Genomic DNA, 15,553 nt, shown 5'->3' on the forward strand with positions numbered 1-15,553 from the left:
CTCCGGCCTTCGGGAGCGACCTCAGTGGGTCGCTCTGAGAGGTCGCTCCGGGCTTCGCTTCGTGTCGTCTCGCCATAGAGACGCGAGCGACCTCGGGGTGTCGCTTTGGGAGGTCGCTCCGAGAGGGGTGTGAGCTGCGAGCGACCTCGGTGCGTCGCTCTGGGCAAGTCGCTCTGGGCTTCCAACGGGATGAATATGGCGAGCGACTTCACGGGGTCGCTCCAGCTAGGTCGCTCTGAGAGGTGCTTTGGAGCGACCTCATGACGTCGCTGCGGAACCTCGCTCCCATCCTCTGCTCGTCCAATGATCACCTATTTCACCTCCTTTGAGCTCTAAATGCATCCAAACGTCCCCAAGAACTCCATGTGGCACTCCAACACCTGATAAAGACTCATGTATGCAAAATGTAACCTAAACATGGCTAAATCCTAGTCTATATGATCAAAATGCACATGGACGAATGAATAAGATAATGGAAATATGCAAGATATCAACCTTCTAAAACAAGAAAAAAAAATATGAAAAATGCATGTGTTAAATAATAGACATCATAGCCAAAAAAAACATGTCGTTTAAAAGAAGATGCATCTACCGTTCAAGTTCAAGGTTTCAGAACTTGCATCTTCTCCATCTTTTGGGGTTTCTTCAGTAAGTGCATTCTCAAGTTCATCATAATCTAGTTCAGCTTCTCCACTTTCTTCTACTACCCAGAACTCAGTTTTATTAATGGACTCATAATCAATCGGATCATATGACCTCTTTCTTTTTGAGAACCTGAACATATGAACATTTAATAGTTATATTCTATAATTTCATAGCTCTGTATTTGAACTTAAACTCACCTATCTTGCAGGCGCAAATTGTAATGAACGTAGACAAGATCATTGAGTCTCTGATGTTCCAATCTATTCCTCCTTTTTGTGTGAATTCTTTCAAACACAGACCAATTACGCTCACAACCAGATGATGATGCAGTTTGGCTAAGAATTAGAATTGCTAGCTTCTGCAAAACAGGAACATCATATCCAAAGAACTTCCACCACTCATCTGCAATTGAAAATTCTGCTTGAGAAATAATATTCCAAAGTACTAAATAAATAACAAAGAGAAAAGTATATGCAAAGACATACCAGGACGAGTGGTTTTCGAACAACTTAAAGCTGATGAATGTGAGAAGCTTTTCTCACGTTCTCTATACATTGTCATCCCCTCAAAGATCTTTGTTCTGTCAGACCCTTTTGGGTTTTCCATCAAATTTAACATCGCTTTCAATATCTCAGGCTTTTTTGAAAAGTTCTTTTGATCATACATGAAAGCTGGATTGAAGAAGTATGCTGCAGCATGAAGATCATGGCGCAACATTCTATCCCACCTGTTCTTTATGATCCTTGTATAAGGCTTATACAATTCCTTCTTTTTTCCAAATATCTTCTTGATGCCTAAACGTGCTCGATACATTCCTTCATAGACATATGGTAATGATGGCTTCTCATCAGTATCACAAACACGCAACAAGCGTATCATTGGAGCCATAATCCTTACGATCAACAAACAATGCTCCCACATGTTTTCATCCAAAACAACAGCCTTGACATATCTTGCTTTCTCTGTTTTCAGAAACTGCCTGAACTCTTGATCTACTACCAAAGCTTGTAAGTCGTCTTTATGTGCATATGCACTCTGAAGGGCTATAAAAGTGGTAGCAAAGCGGGTTTCTCCTGGACGAATGATTTCCCTCCAACCTTGCCTCTTCCTCAAAAAATTTAAAGTGGACTTATGATTGTAGACAAAGATAGTTACCTTTGAGACAGCAGAAACTAACTCTTTAACATTAGGCATGTTTCCCACATCCTCCAATATTAAGTTCATGCAATGAGCTGCACATGGAGACCAAGAAATATTTGGGTATCTCTCCGCAAGTAATCTACCTGAACCCTTGTAGTTAGGTGCATTATCAGTCACTAAATGAACCACATTTTCAGAGCCAACCATTTCCATCATCTCAGCAAATAAATTACACAAATTCTCTGCATTTGTGTATACATCAGATGCATCAACCGACTTGATGAACGTAACTCCTTTTGGACAGTACACTAAAAAATTGATCAGTGGTCTTTTTCTAGTGTCTTTCCATCCATCTCCCATCAAGGTACAGCCGGTGCTCGACCAAGTGCTTCTAAATGATTCAACAATCAAAGACACATGTTTTTTTTGCATCTCTTAATAACCCAACCCTCAAAGCATGATACGAAGGACCAGTATATCCATGTCCTAAATTAGCAGCTTTGCTTAACATAACTGGAAAGAATGGAGAGTTCACAGCGTTCATGGGAATGCAGACATCATAAAACCATAAAGCAACAGCCATATCAGCATCATGCACCTTTTCCCTGCTTTGTATAGATGCCTTTATACTTGGTTGAGTAGGATCACTCAGGCCTGTTTTAAAAAACCCATGTAAATCTTCACCTCTGTTTCTCTTTTTGGTTTGAGTAACAGATGGCTGAGAATGAATGCCTTGTCCACCAGCATTCAGGATCAGCAACAATGTTTATATCATCAAGTTATTATGTAGGATTAGCCTGATATAAAACCCTAATTACAATTTAAAATGTGTTAAAATAACAAACCGGGTTTTAACGTCAACCTGGGTCACCGGTTCCACCGGTTTTGAACCGAGTTGCCCGAGTTTAATGAAATCCGGGTTTTGAATCGAACCGGACTCGCCTTACTAAACGAGTCGCGGTCGAACCGGTTCGACCGGTCGGTCCGGTACGGTTTTCAAAACCTTGGTTTTTTCACAAACATGTACTAATATCCTGAGTGGCATGCTCTATTTATATGAATGACATTGTATACTTTTAAAAGCATCTCTAACAAACCATAAAACCCTCAAATTTATGGTTGTTGACTCTCTAAAAACCTTTAAATCCTTAAATTTTGAGGATCTAAATAGTGAAACCTCAAAATACTACTTCCTCTGTTTTTTAAAGATGGATGTTCTAGAGAAATATTTTGTTTCCAAAAGATGTATTTTTCATGTTTTTAAAGCGTATTTTGTCAACTAATAATGAAAAATTGTGTGTTTCAAAAATATTAATTACATTTCTTTTAATCCTATTGGTTTAAAAATATAAGAAATATAAAGTTACAAAAAACTATGCAATAACTAAGTTTTAATATGGTTTCTTAATAAGTGTGAAAATCCTAGAACATTCATCTTTAAAAAACAGAGGGAGTATTTACTATTACAATAAGTAAGAACTAACAAGTAGAATTATTTACCAAAAAGGCATTTCTCACTCATACAAAGTTAACCAAATCTTCTCTATTAAAAGAGAAGTACCATTTTTATCTACTATTTAGAAGTCTACTAGGACCATTTCATTAATCACATAATATGATATAATAATTAATAGGAATATTAATAATAAATTAATTTTAACTATAGATTTGAATTTTATTTTCAGTTATAACAAAATCTGTTGAGAAAAATCTAACAAAATCCTACTAAATTTTTAAATAATTTTTATTTAATATTTGTTTAATTAATTTCGTAATTAAATAATATAATGCTTTCATTTAAATAAATTATCATCTACCACTAAAACGGGTTCAAATTTTTTAATCATGTCAGATTTGTTTTATACAAATGATGTTATTAACATATGTTAAAAATTTATTTCTACAGCTATATATTTTCAAAAATCATATGTTGAAGAATATTTTTTATTTGATGATTTCAAATTATGAAAACTCGAAAACGTAATAAAAAGGGTAAAATGTATAAAACAAACCCCTATATTAATAAAATAATAAGAAACTTAAACAATAAAATTAAAAAGTTATAAAATACTAAACACTAAAATATAAATTGTATATTTAAATTTATATAATAATATTAAAATTAAATATTTATTAAATAAAAATATACCCGCACTATGTGCGGGATAAACTCTAGTATAAGTAGTATAGTGATAGTAAATAGTATCACTATTAATGTTTTGTCAACTACTCTGATATTTGTTTTGTCAACAAACCGACAACCAAATATGGCTATTAATGTTTTGGACGGTTAGTTTTTACGTAAAAATATATACCCGCAATAGATTTTAATTAAATTAATTTCCGGATTAAATATTCTTTGGCATCTTTGTTAACGCAATTAGTGGTGTATAGTTTTACCTTTGGATCCTGCCTTTATCCCCACATAAAAGTCGGTCATTGTTCATATCTTTAAATATTATATGACGTACGGATAATAAATATTTGTAGGCACTACTGAATTATTTGCATTTCTATTGTTTTGATAGGCCTACTTCAAAGTTCATAAGGTTTGCCTTTCCTTTGACTTTTTTTTTTTCACTGATGTTTATAAACAAGGTGACAAAATTTAAGAGGGATGGTTACAACATAAACCCAAAAAAGCCTCAAACAGGTGAGGAGACGGAAAGGATAAAACAACGATTAAGACAAACTTATCAAACCGGTAGAAGATCATTAACTAAAGTGTTCTTAAGCCAAAAAAGGTAACCCCTAGCCACATAAGAATGTAACCGGGCTCCATAAGAAGCACTTTCACCAATGTGCGATGCACCAAGATTGGTTTTACGAAGTTCAGATTGAAGCTTCCAACATGGAATGGATGATAGCGCCAGATTTATCTCTAAAACTTGAAATGCAAAAGATGGCCAGGCTTTAGGTCCTGTAACAGCTCCAATCAAATCTTTTGCTTCAGTACCAAAGATAACATTAGAGAACTTTAAACTAGACATACTATCAATAGCCCAAAGTAAGCATTGAAGCTTTGCATCATCAAGACTATCAATCTGAGCAAAAGCATGACGGCTATGAAGTAGAACCTTTCTTTCATAGTTTCTTAGTATCCAAGAAACTCCAACAATCTTAGCTTTCTTGTCCCAAGAATATGCTAGATTGCATTTAACCCAAGAAAATGGAGGAGGAATCCAGATTTGATGAGAAAGCTCATTAGTTGAGGGATGGCAATTTTCTATTTCAGCTTCAACTCTTTGAGCTATAAACCAGAGGTCGGCCTCTTCTTTAATTTTTTTAACAGTCTCCAGGGGATTAAAGCATTTACCCTCAAACAACATAGAATTTCTTCTTTTCCAAATATGCCATAGTGTCCAAGGAAACCATCTAGCAATATCTGGAGGCAAGGAAGAAGACTTACTTGTTTTAAGTAGATGATGAAAGTTGGAAAACAGAGACCTCGAGGAGAAGTCAGAACAGGACCTTGGGAAGTTTGAAAGTGCCCAAATTTGACGAGCCACATCACAAGTAAAGAGGAGGTGATTAATAGACTCGCCTTCTAGTCCGCAAGCTTGGCATCTTGAATCAACTTTCATACCTCTTGATAAGATCCTATCAGCAACTGGAAGAGCTTCTGAAAGGACTTTCCAAAGAAAAGTTTTGATTTTTGGAGAAGTTTTTAAAGACCAAACCTGAGCTTTAAGGATATTAATCGAGGGCAAGGCTTTGGCTTCATTATGTAACTGGCCATTTGTGATCTGATTCTGCAGCCAGTAGCCTGATTTAACTGAGTACTCTCCACTTTTATTATATCTCCAAACCCAAAAATCTTCTTTAAACACCACAGGTCTTGTCTTTAGAATAGAAGCTCTATCTTGAGGATAGAAAAGAGCTTCCAGCTTCTCTTTGTTCCAATCTCTGCTGGAGTAGTCAATAAGATCACAAACACGAAGATCAATATCGATAATTGGATTTTTTATCAGAGGTCTTCGTGTATTTCCATCCTTGATCCATGAATCAGTCCAGACATTAAGAGAAGAACCATTCCCAACCATTTTAGTAATTCCTTTAGTCAAGAGATCACGACCATGAAGCACACTTCTCCAAGCAAAGGAAGGCCTTGAGGTAAGAGAAGCAGATAGAAAGTCTTCATTCTCAAAATATTTGCTTTTCATAACCTGAGAATACAGGGAGCTTGGGTTTTGCAGAATAAGCCAAGCTTGTTTAGCTAATAAAGCCTGATTAAAAACTTCAATATCTCTAAAACCCATCCCCCCTTCTTCCTTTGAGAGACACATATGATCCCAATCAACCCAATGAATCTTTCTTTTATCTTCAGAGGAATTCCACCAAAAATTTGAGATTGCAGATGCTAGAGATTCACAAGTGGTTTTAGGAAGTTTAAAACATGACATAGCATGAATAGGCATGGCTAAAGCTATTGTCTTGATCAGAATATCTTTTCCACCTTGTGATAGAAGTCTAGCAAACCATCCAGAGAGTCTAGTTTTTAAAGAATCGTGGATATACCTGAGCATGTCAACTTTAGAGCCTTTAAAGCATTCAGGAAGTCCAAGATAAGATCCCATTCCACCTTCTTTTTCAATCCCTAGACTCAGTTTAATCTGTTCTTTCATTTCAACATCTACCTTACTTCCAAAGGCGATAGATGATGACTTACTTGGATTTACCATTTGCCCTGCAGCTTCCCCATACACTCTCAGAATTCTTTTTAATTCATCATCCTGAAAAGAGTCAGCTTTGCAGATAAACAAACTGTCATATGCAAATAACAGATGATGGAGAGAAGGACGTGACTCAGAAAACTGAATGCCTGAGATGCGGTTCAGGGCAGAAGATCTCTTTAGTAAGTGAATCAATGCTTCAGTACATAGAACAAAAAGAGAGGGAGATAAGGGGTCTCCCTGTCTTAAACCTCTCTGAGGAACAATGTATCCATGAGGTTTATCATTGATCAAGACTGAATAAGTAACAGTAGTTACACAAACCATGATCCATTGTATCCATTGCTGATGAAACCCAAGAGCTTGAAGCAAGGCTTTTAAAAACTTCCATTGGACCCGATCAAAAGCTTTCGACGTATCGGACTTAATAGCCTTTCCTTTGACTTCAACAATGTTGCCAATTCATGATATTTTCTTAATTCTGGAAAAGTTGAACAACTAACAAAAGTGCAATCTCGCAATTTCCGGCCTGTAAGCTTATTTATCTGGGCCACACATGGGCTTTATGTTAAGCTCAGATTCTGAGTCTGGTTTATTACCTCCTCCAATAATTCAGTTAACCGTTACTTCCCGTTAGATTATGACATCTTCACCCAACCAATACTGGAACCACACGTGTCGTCAACTCAGCCACGAACTTGAAAAAAAAATCTATTCACTTCTCTTAAGAAGAAAAAAAAAGAAGCGAGAGACTGAGAAGAAGAAGAGGTGGAGACAAGAAAAAAAAAACTCTAACTCGCCATGAACGCGAGAGCTCTTCTCTACTCTCCGAACCTCCACCCTCTCTACACTTCAAATCGTCCACCTGAGACCTCTCCTCGCAACCGCCGGACTCTAAAACCTGATCCGAAGTCGCTACGTGTATGGATTCACCAGCGGAACAGGTCCAGCGTTTTCCGGGTGTTAGTTCGGAGCTCCGACAAGAGAGAGAGCAGTAACTCGTATGCGGAGACTATAAAAGAAGGCCGAGAGATAGTGAACGGAAACGGCGTCGTATCGGATTCGCTAAGCTCGGTTCCATGGTGGGAAGAGTTTCCGAAGCGGTGGGTGATTGTGCTTCTCTGTTTCTCAGCTTTTCTTCTCTGCAACATGGACAGAGTAAGTTTTCCTTCAGTAGAATTTAAAAAGGATTTGCTAAAATTAGGATTTCTTGGAGTTGCTAATTTCGGACAGATGATGTTTTTGACAGGTGAACATGAGCATAGCAATACTTCCCATGTCGGCTGAGTACGGTTGGAATCCAGCTACAGTTGGTCTGATTCAGTCTTCCTTCTTCTGGGGTTACCTTCTCACTCAAGTAAGCTTCGTCTGTAACCAATTTAGTAAAAATATTTAATAATAAACCATTTTTTTTAACAAATTTAGGACCTTATGTTTACGTAATTTTCTTCAAAAAATTTGGGGACTAGAAGCAAATGTTTCATTCTGCTTTGCCCATGACCGGTCCTGGTCTTCACTATTGCATAGATTCTTTTCTTGGGACGAAACTAATATCATATATTGTGGTTTTGGTTCCAAAGATTACTAGAGTTTCGGCTCAGAAACTGCTAGCAATTCAAATAAAATAGATTTTGAGCATTTGAATCAATAAGTGGGTACTTGTTGATATGACAGATAGCTGGAGGGATATGGGCAGACACAGTAGGTGGCAAAATGGTTCTTGGATTCGGCGTAATCTGGTGGTCCATCGCTACAATACTTACTCCTATCGCAGCCAAACTCGGTCTCCCGTTCTTGCTCGTTGTTCGTGCTTTCATGGGAGTTGGCGAGGTTTGTGCTCAGTCTCTTACATGCTATATCAGTCTTGGATTGTGTGTGGCTGATAAAGGAGAGGAGTTAAGATCTATCTTATCTTTGGTGTCTTCAGGGTGTTGCGATGCCTGCTATGAACAATATACTATCCAAGTGGGTGCCTGTGCAAGAGAGAAGCAGATCCCTCGCGCTTGTTTACAGCGGAATGTACCTTGGATCCGTCACCGGTTTGGCATTTTCGCCTTTCTTGATTCATCAGTTTGGTTGGCCTTCCGTGTTTTACTCTTTTGGGTCGCTTGGAACTGTGTGGTTGACTCTCTGGCTAACTAAGGTTAGACTTCTCTACTGCTCTTTAACTATTTTCTGGATCCGACCATTAATGTGTGTTGTTACTTAACTATAGGCGGAGAGTTCACCAATTGAAGATCTAACGTTGCTTCCTGAAGAAAGGAAGTTGATTGCAGACAACTGTGCCAGCAAAGAGCCGGTGAAGTCGATCCCGTGGAGGTTGATATTGTCGAAACCGCCGGTTTGGGCTCTTATTGGTTGCCATTTTTGTCACAACTGGGGAACGTTCATTCTCTTGACCTGGATGCCAACTTATTACCATCAAGTCAGTTATATCACTGTCTTTTATTAATGTTTTGTCTTTTCTGATTATAAAGTCTCATGGACATTGTGAGAGGCAGGTGTTGAAGTTCAACCTAATGGAATCAGGACTTCTCTCAGTTTTTCCGTGGCTGACAATGGCGATTTCTGCAAATGCTGGAGGATGGATCGCTGATACACTCGTTAGCCGAGGTTTCTCCGTTACGAATGTCCGCAAGGTACCTGTGTGTGTGTGTATCCACTTCTTCAGTCCTTTTCAAATGCAAATCTAGTTAAAGGAACTCTTTTATTCTATGATGGATTCACAGATAATGCAAACAATTGGGTTTCTTGGACCAGCGTTCTTTCTAACACAGCTGAAACACATTGATTCTCCTGCAATGGCCGTTTTGTGCATGGCTTGTAGCCAAGGGACTGATGCCTTCTCCCAGTCTGGTTTGTACTCTAACCATCAAGACATTGCTCCAAGATACTCTGTAAGTGCAATCAATCACTCTTTGTAAGTCTTAACCAAACCGTGTCAGGGATGTTGATGTTGCTGTTGTTGTGGTCAGGGAGTGTTACTTGGTTTGTCTAACACAGCTGGAGTACTTGCCGGAGTTCTTGGCACAGCCGCCACTGGTCACATCTTACAACACGGTTGGGAACACTTCTTGATTTCTTACAAAGCTTTGTTAAATATTTTTAAAAATTCTTACCAATGAACGAAACTAAGAATGACATTGAATACATCAGGTTCTTGGGATGACGTTTTCACGATTTCTGTCGGTCTTTACCTTGTCGGGACTGTCGTTTGGAACCTATTTTCAACCGGAGAGAAGATCATTGATTGATCCATTCCGAGAATAGTGACAAACTAGCGAATAGTTCAGCTCCAAGACCTTTAGGTGGCCAGGCTCTAAATATACACACATATTACAAGTCTGAGAGCTTGCCGGAATATCCTTTTTGCCGGAAAATTCTTAAGGAATTTCTACTTGTCAATTTAGGCTAAACGCACATGAATAATACTTGTCTAGATTAAAGATATACAGATGATTATTTTTTTGTACATAAACAAAGCTCATACTTTCCAAGCTTCTCAAGATCACTTACATAGTCCTCTCTTATACTCTCTACATAGATTTTAGTATATATAGGATATTACATGCAGTTTTTAGCCAACGAGCGACTGAGAAATAGAGTCTTCGAAATTATATGGGCGTAACTAAAAGCTTAAGATGTACGGCCACTGGCAGAACTTGATCTTGTGAACGAGGTCGAGGAGTTTATGAACTGTATGCAGTCTTCTATAGCCTCTGATCTACATGTATCATTCGCCACTGAGATGACGGAAGGCTGAGATCTACCGGTGGAAGAAGACTTCAACGGTGGAGGTCTCTTCTTCTTATTCTTCCTCATCACAACTAGACGTAACCCTTTGACGAATTTACAGCTGAGATGCTTGATCAGTCTTGCTGCGGTGACTTCTGTTTTCCTCGGCAGCGTCAAGCCACAGCTCGTTGTGCGTCCCGGATTCTTACCATAAGGTCTCTTGGCTGTGGATTGCTTACCAGAGGTTACTGGTTTAGTGTTTGCACTGCACTGTTTTGTTTCTGTAGCTGACATGTTGCAAGAGAGTGAGAGCAGTTTACGAGGACAGAGTTGAGAAGACTGAGGGACTATTTTATATATAAAGGGAATGATGCTGAAAACAGTTGCCTAATGGAGTTCAGAAAGAGACCAATAAAGTATTCATAACGACATGATTACACTTGAGCTATGATTACTCTAGACGCTAAAAGCATATACAGATAAATTAAACAAATAGATGCGTTCAATTTAATAATTATATAAGATACTTTATGTGAAATGAATTGTAATAACTATCAAATGCAAAGATTGAAAACCTCTGGAACGCCGAAATTTGGATAACAAAGCTAGCAAAAGAGCTACATTTCCACTATGGAAAGTATGAGGTTGGTCCACAAAGGGAATAAAACCGTTTGTTTAAGCGAAAGAAAGGTTCTTTCGGTATGGTTCCTCCCTGATGATCACTTAGGTCCGTGTGTGTGTGTGATCGCAGATGCCTTCCTTTAGCCTGAGGCTACTAAGAAAGAGAAGAAAGAAGAAAAACCACGTCAATGGTGAGTACACCAATGTCAAAAAGTAAACAGTAGCCAAAGCAGCGTTATGGCTAAAAATCATACTCTGGATTAGTGTTTACATGTGAGAACATACCATTGGGAGCAGAACAATAATCTATTCATGACTGGTCAATATTAGGAGGTTTATTGGAACCAGAATTTGGAAAGAGTTAATTGATTTTAGAAGTTGATAGATTTTTAAAAATTTAGTAGATTTCACAAATGTTTCCTAATTTCTATAAAATATTTTGTATTGATTTCTATAGATTATTATTGATTATTAAGAATTTGCACAATATAGTTTTTCAAAAAGTTTTTTCTTCTAAGGTACAAAAAAAGTTGTTGAAATTTTCAACAATGAATTTCGATGAGACACTATTATATTATCGTTTGGTGTGTTTACATACACAAATGCGTTTTATGGTATTGGTTATTTGTGTTATGCATGGTTTGTTCTTAATTATGTTGTGAAAATAATCATTTTTTATCTTCATACTAGATGACATATTTTTAACAGTCTTGTTTTCATTGACATTTTTTTTGAGACACCATTCATACAAACGGAAAATTATGTTAGAAAGCACAAAATACGAAACTTACCGACAAAAAGATCTTCTGAAAATCACATGTCAAACAAGAAAAATATCATAAAGTGTGGGAATGTATTTATTAGTACACAGATTTCAGAAATCTTATGAGTAGGCATGCTATTTTCAAAATCTAGCTTATGGGTAAAAATATAAAGAATTTAGTTTCCAATAACCATATAATTTAATAGAATAGCAAAATCAATAAAAACTAAACTTTTTGAATAACAAAGGATTTGAATAGAATTTAAAAGTCTTTAAACCAATAACAATGGATTTTGGAAAGACTTTTAAAATCCATAAACCAATAACCATGAATTCTTAAAATTTTATAATTCTTTAAAAATTCTTAAACAAATAGCCCCTTAGATTCGAGTGGCAGATAATCGATATTTATGCCATGTTTCAAAATGCAAACATGTACAAAAGGTATACAAGATCTACTCAATTAAGTTGTAGAGCAGAGACAAGTTCCATGAAAAGATTAGAGACACTATGTTGGAACATGATGAGCTTTTTTGGTCATCATACATGACATTCCCCAACGATAACTTACTTCGGAACATGATAACTCACAAGCCACAAATGGAGAAAACTCACTGAACACTCAAGAGCTGTATATACATTTTCACACTTGATTGAGTATATCATATATGATTTACACAGGGAAAAGCAAAGAAAACAAAAGCTATCACGTTATTGATCTTCAAGCATTGTTGACTAACAAAACCTCTGAACCTAAACTCAGATTCTGATCCAAGAACCTCCTAACTTCATCTTCGTCTTTAAACCTCTGCGGCACAACAAGATCACTATCCAAGTTATACCAGACTGCATTGATTTTCCTCATCACAACCCAATGCCTGCTTCTCCAAAGCCCACCGTATCGTTTCACCGGAACATTCAGCACAACACCCATTAAAGCATCTGCATCAAGATCGATCGAAGAAGCTCCATGACGCTTATCATGCCAAGCAACACTCTTGCCTTTCCCTTCCAAAGCTGCGATCATCACGTTTACGTCGTAGTTCCCTGTGAGCGTGTTGTGGTGAGGCTTGAGGAGGAAGGAGAGAGGCGTCGTCCACGTTTCTTTGTTCGGATCATCGGCCACGAGTTTCTCCGCGATTGAGTTCAAGCTTTCCCGTGTGAATGCGTCCTTGTACTACACTCAAAATCAAAATCAAAATCAAATATCATCCTCGGTGATTCGATACTGAGAAGGAGAGATCGGATCACCTGAAATAGATTGTTGAGGGAGTGCAAGAGGCAAAATTGAAGTCTTTGTCGCTCGTGATAGATCTGAGATTCGCTTCCCTCCATCTTTCCGCCGGAGAAATTAGGCTTTATCTTGAGAAACTAAGACGTCACGCCGGTAAGAGTGAAGACGATAGAATTGAACTGTGTGCCGTTTGTGGTTAACTTAAGTATATAACGTACAAGACGTTTTTCTTCGCTGGTCACTAGTAACTAAAGAACAGCAGAGCGTCCTCGGTTTGCTTAAGTAAACACTCTGCCGTCTCCTCCTTTTATTGGCTTTATCTATATTTGTCTGCGGCTCTTGATTTTCTAGTTTCTATGCCTCATATTCTGTGATCTGACTAGTTGCAAATCACGCTATAATGTAAATACTACAGTTGGATCCAAACTATAACATTCTTGGGTCCCATTCTATATTGTAAATACTTTTTTATTTACCAACAATAATAGTCAGAAACCTAACACAACCTGTTGGTATATAGTCTACATACGAATGTATAAGATTCTGTACACAAGTATTGCATCCTGTCCCTTCTGCACATTATGTAGAAAATGTTCAAATGACATATCCCAATGGTTTTATTTACTTCTTTAGCAGAAACATTAACCACATGTTAAAGGAAAGGCTGTCATATATATATATATATATATAAGCTGGTAGCTGAGGCTCTGAATAATTTGGTGATCTCCGAGAAAGGCGTAATGAATAGTAATAGACCTACTCCTGACGCCAAATGGTTCCTTTGGCATTTTGTAGGTACTACAGTCTTTTTTTTTTTGTTTTCTGATCAGCTAAATGAAAATCAGATTGGTACATTTGACATATTCAGATTTGCCCAGAAGATGACAGGAACTCTTTTATTTCATCCGAAAGTAATGTTTCCCCCTCTTTTATAGCTGCAACAAAGCACAATCAATACTGATATATTTGTTGTAAAGCTTGTCTTGAGATTAAAAAAAAAAGAGTAGAACAGCCAAAATAACATTTTAAAGAAGAAGAGCATGATGAAAACTGTATCCATGAAGATAAAAAGAGAAAAGAAGTATTCTTTAATCAAGTTTCTGAATGACTAACAATATATAGCAGCAACTAAAACAAGAAAAAATATTGAAAAAGAGGTGATGCAATTAAACAAATAACATATTATTGTAGAAAGGGTAATTCCAATTCCCGATTTTCTTTTTCACATGATCGAGCTTCTTGGCCTGCTTCCTCTTCTTGTCTCTCCATGCAATTTTGTTTGATTTGCACTAAACTTGGAACATACGAGTTGGGGCACACAGCTGGAACATAATCGTTAAGAGGGTTAGTTGCTCCAAGATCCACTGATTTAAAGAAGTCGTTCTTTCCAATGATGTAAGCTGCGTTGTAGTATTCCTCCTCGGTCTTAAGACTTGTCATGCCAGTCAACACTAAAAAGCACAGCGCGTTTAGTGTCTTCATCAATGAAGAAACTATGAGCTGTAAAACAAGGGATAGCTTCCAAATCAATTTTTAAAAAGTTGCTCCACAACACCTCATTGGGCTCAATCTTAGTTGTAACCCAAATTCCAATCCCAGATATATGACCGCCCATATATAAAGCCGATAGTTTCTCTTCTCCAAAAGAAGAGATAGGAGTTGACTTATAATAACTATTGTCACGAGACCAAGGCAGTTGAAGATACTGTCCAAATCTCTCTCTTGAGAAATCAAAACAGATAAAGTAATTATTGGTTGTCTCATCAAATCTATCGTAGTCCACAAAGTAAGTATTTCCTTTCAGCGATGTGCTGTAAGGTACGTACTCAAAGCCCCAGTCTGGAGTGACATCAAGATCAAGAGTCCTACATGAATCAGATTTAAAATCGTAGATTTCAAATTCTTCCTCACCATAATCGATAATATACCGCAAGATTTTGTGGTTACAACTGTTGTTGTCGTATCCGAGAGCATATGTGTCTAACCTGTTGTAAGGTGTTGTTCTTGCTGGTGTATCCACCTTGTTTGTCCCAAATACGGGTTCCACACCATGAGGCTTTGGATATCGTTACTTTTGACATTGACGCATAACAACAAGCCGTTGCAGACAAGAACTTTAGATATCTCAACTTGATTATCTATCTCCTTCACAGCAAATTCTTCTTCATGGAGATCGAATCTCAATGAACACAGCTTTGAATTCTTTCTCATGAACCCTACAAACTGCTGATTTGCTTTTGCTTTGCATAAAAGCCGAGATTTGGATAAAGTGTTCCATCTTTTGCAAGTTGATCTTACCGCTCCTAGAGATGTTATAGGAACCCTTATGAGTATCTCTTCTACCAAATCTGTAACGGCCCGGTTCCTAACCCAAAAATTTCTTAAGAAAAGTCTGTTAAGACTGCAGCCCATTAGGGTAAATGACCTAGGGTTCCCTCCTTTTTCTATAAATGAAGATGTCTCCTCTCATTTTTCTCTCATTCTGAAACTGGAGCGAAGCTCTGCAGAGATTTAGAGAGACTAGGAAACCCTAGCCGTCAAGCTTCTCTTTTCCTTTTCTCTCTTCTTCTCTCACGCCTCTCTCTCTCTCTCCCTCTCCTTTCTCTTTCCGTTGGATCTCTTCCTCTCTTCTCACTGCGAGTCCCCCGAGATCAAGCCGAGCCGCCGGTGGTGGTGGTCATCCAAGTGGTGGGTGATCGTCCGAGTGTGGTGATGGTGGTGGCTGTGTGGTGTTGTGGTGGT

General features: G+C 37.7%; 3 protein-coding genes and 1 pseudogene across 3 annotated transcripts; 1 reads left to right on the forward strand and 3 right to left on the reverse strand.

The window, feature by feature from the left end:
• Positions 1–980: 980 nt before the first annotated feature.
• Positions 981–1,992, reverse strand: LOC106338188. Its single transcript, XM_013777222.1, has 2 exons — positions 1,131–1,992; positions 981–1,003 (listed from the first exon to the last, which is right to left on the reverse strand). Exons 1-2 carry the CDS (start codon positions 1,990–1,992, stop codon positions 981–983), a joined length of 885 nt encoding a protein of 294 aa, XP_013632676.1.
• Positions 1,993–7,200: 5,208 nt separating this feature from the next.
• LOC106342478 (sodium-dependent phosphate transport protein 1, chloroplastic) lies at positions 7,201–9,975 on the forward strand. The gene is made up of 9 exons (XM_013781422.1): positions 7,201–7,616; positions 7,708–7,815; positions 8,133–8,288; positions 8,386–8,601; positions 8,674–8,883; positions 8,960–9,097; positions 9,188–9,355; positions 9,434–9,518; positions 9,615–9,975. Exons 1-9 carry the CDS (start codon positions 7,260–7,262, stop codon positions 9,710–9,712), a joined length of 1,536 nt encoding a protein of 511 aa, XP_013636876.1. The 5' UTR covers positions 7,201–7,259; the 3' UTR covers positions 9,713–9,975.
• Positions 9,975–13,053, reverse strand: LOC106338189 (josephin-like protein). Its single transcript, XM_013777223.1, has 3 exons — positions 12,829–13,053; positions 12,305–12,754; positions 9,975–10,580 (listed from the first exon to the last, which is right to left on the reverse strand). Exons 1-3 carry the CDS (start codon positions 12,910–12,912, stop codon positions 10,095–10,097), a joined length of 1,020 nt encoding a protein of 339 aa, XP_013632677.1. The 5' UTR covers positions 12,913–13,053; the 3' UTR covers positions 9,975–10,094.
• Positions 13,054–13,993: 940 nt separating this feature from the next.
• Positions 13,994–15,223, reverse strand: LOC106338190 (annotated as a pseudogene).
• Between the last annotated feature and the right edge of the window lie 330 nt (positions 15,224–15,553).

The sequence above is a fragment of the Brassica oleracea genome, chromosome C4, assembly GCF_000695525.1.
Source record: "Brassica oleracea var. oleracea cultivar TO1000 chromosome C4, BOL, whole genome shotgun sequence".
Taxonomy (NCBI): Eukaryota; Viridiplantae; Streptophyta; class Magnoliopsida; order Brassicales; family Brassicaceae; genus Brassica; species Brassica oleracea.

What these genes read in the sequence shown, in the direction of transcription:
- LOC106338188 (XM_013777222.1), bottom strand. Translation starts at nt 1,992, where the DNA reads ATGGTTGGCTCTGAAAATGTGGTTCATTTAGTGACTGATAATGCACCT. An exon ending in TTCGAAAACCACTCGTCCTG is followed by an intron (nt 1,004 to 1,130) that starts GTATGTCTTTGC and finishes CCTGTTTTGCAG; the next exon opens with AAGCTAGCAATTCTAATTCT.
- LOC106338189 (XM_013777223.1), bottom strand. Translation starts at nt 12,912, where the DNA reads ATGGAGGGAAGCGAATCTCAGATCTATCACGAGCGACAAAGACTTCAA. An exon ending in CCCTCAACAATCTATTTCAG is followed by an intron (nt 12,755 to 12,828) that starts GTGATCCGATCT and finishes TTTTGAGTGTAG; the next exon opens with TACAAGGACGCATTCACACG. An exon ending in AGGTTTTGTTAGTCAACAAT is followed by an intron (nt 10,581 to 12,304) that starts GCTTGAAGATCA and finishes GAACTCCATTAG; the next exon opens with GCAACTGTTTTCAGCATCAT.
- LOC106342478 (XM_013781422.1), top strand. Translation starts at nt 7,260, where the DNA reads ATGAACGCGAGAGCTCTTCTCTACTCTCCGAACCTCCACCCTCTCTAC. An exon ending in TTCTCTGCAACATGGACAGA is followed by an intron (nt 7,617 to 7,707) that starts GTAAGTTTTCCT and finishes TGTTTTTGACAG; the next exon opens with GTGAACATGAGCATAGCAAT. An exon ending in CTTTCATGGGAGTTGGCGAG is followed by an intron (nt 8,289 to 8,385) that starts GTTTGTGCTCAG and finishes TGGTGTCTTCAG; the next exon opens with GGTGTTGCGATGCCTGCTAT.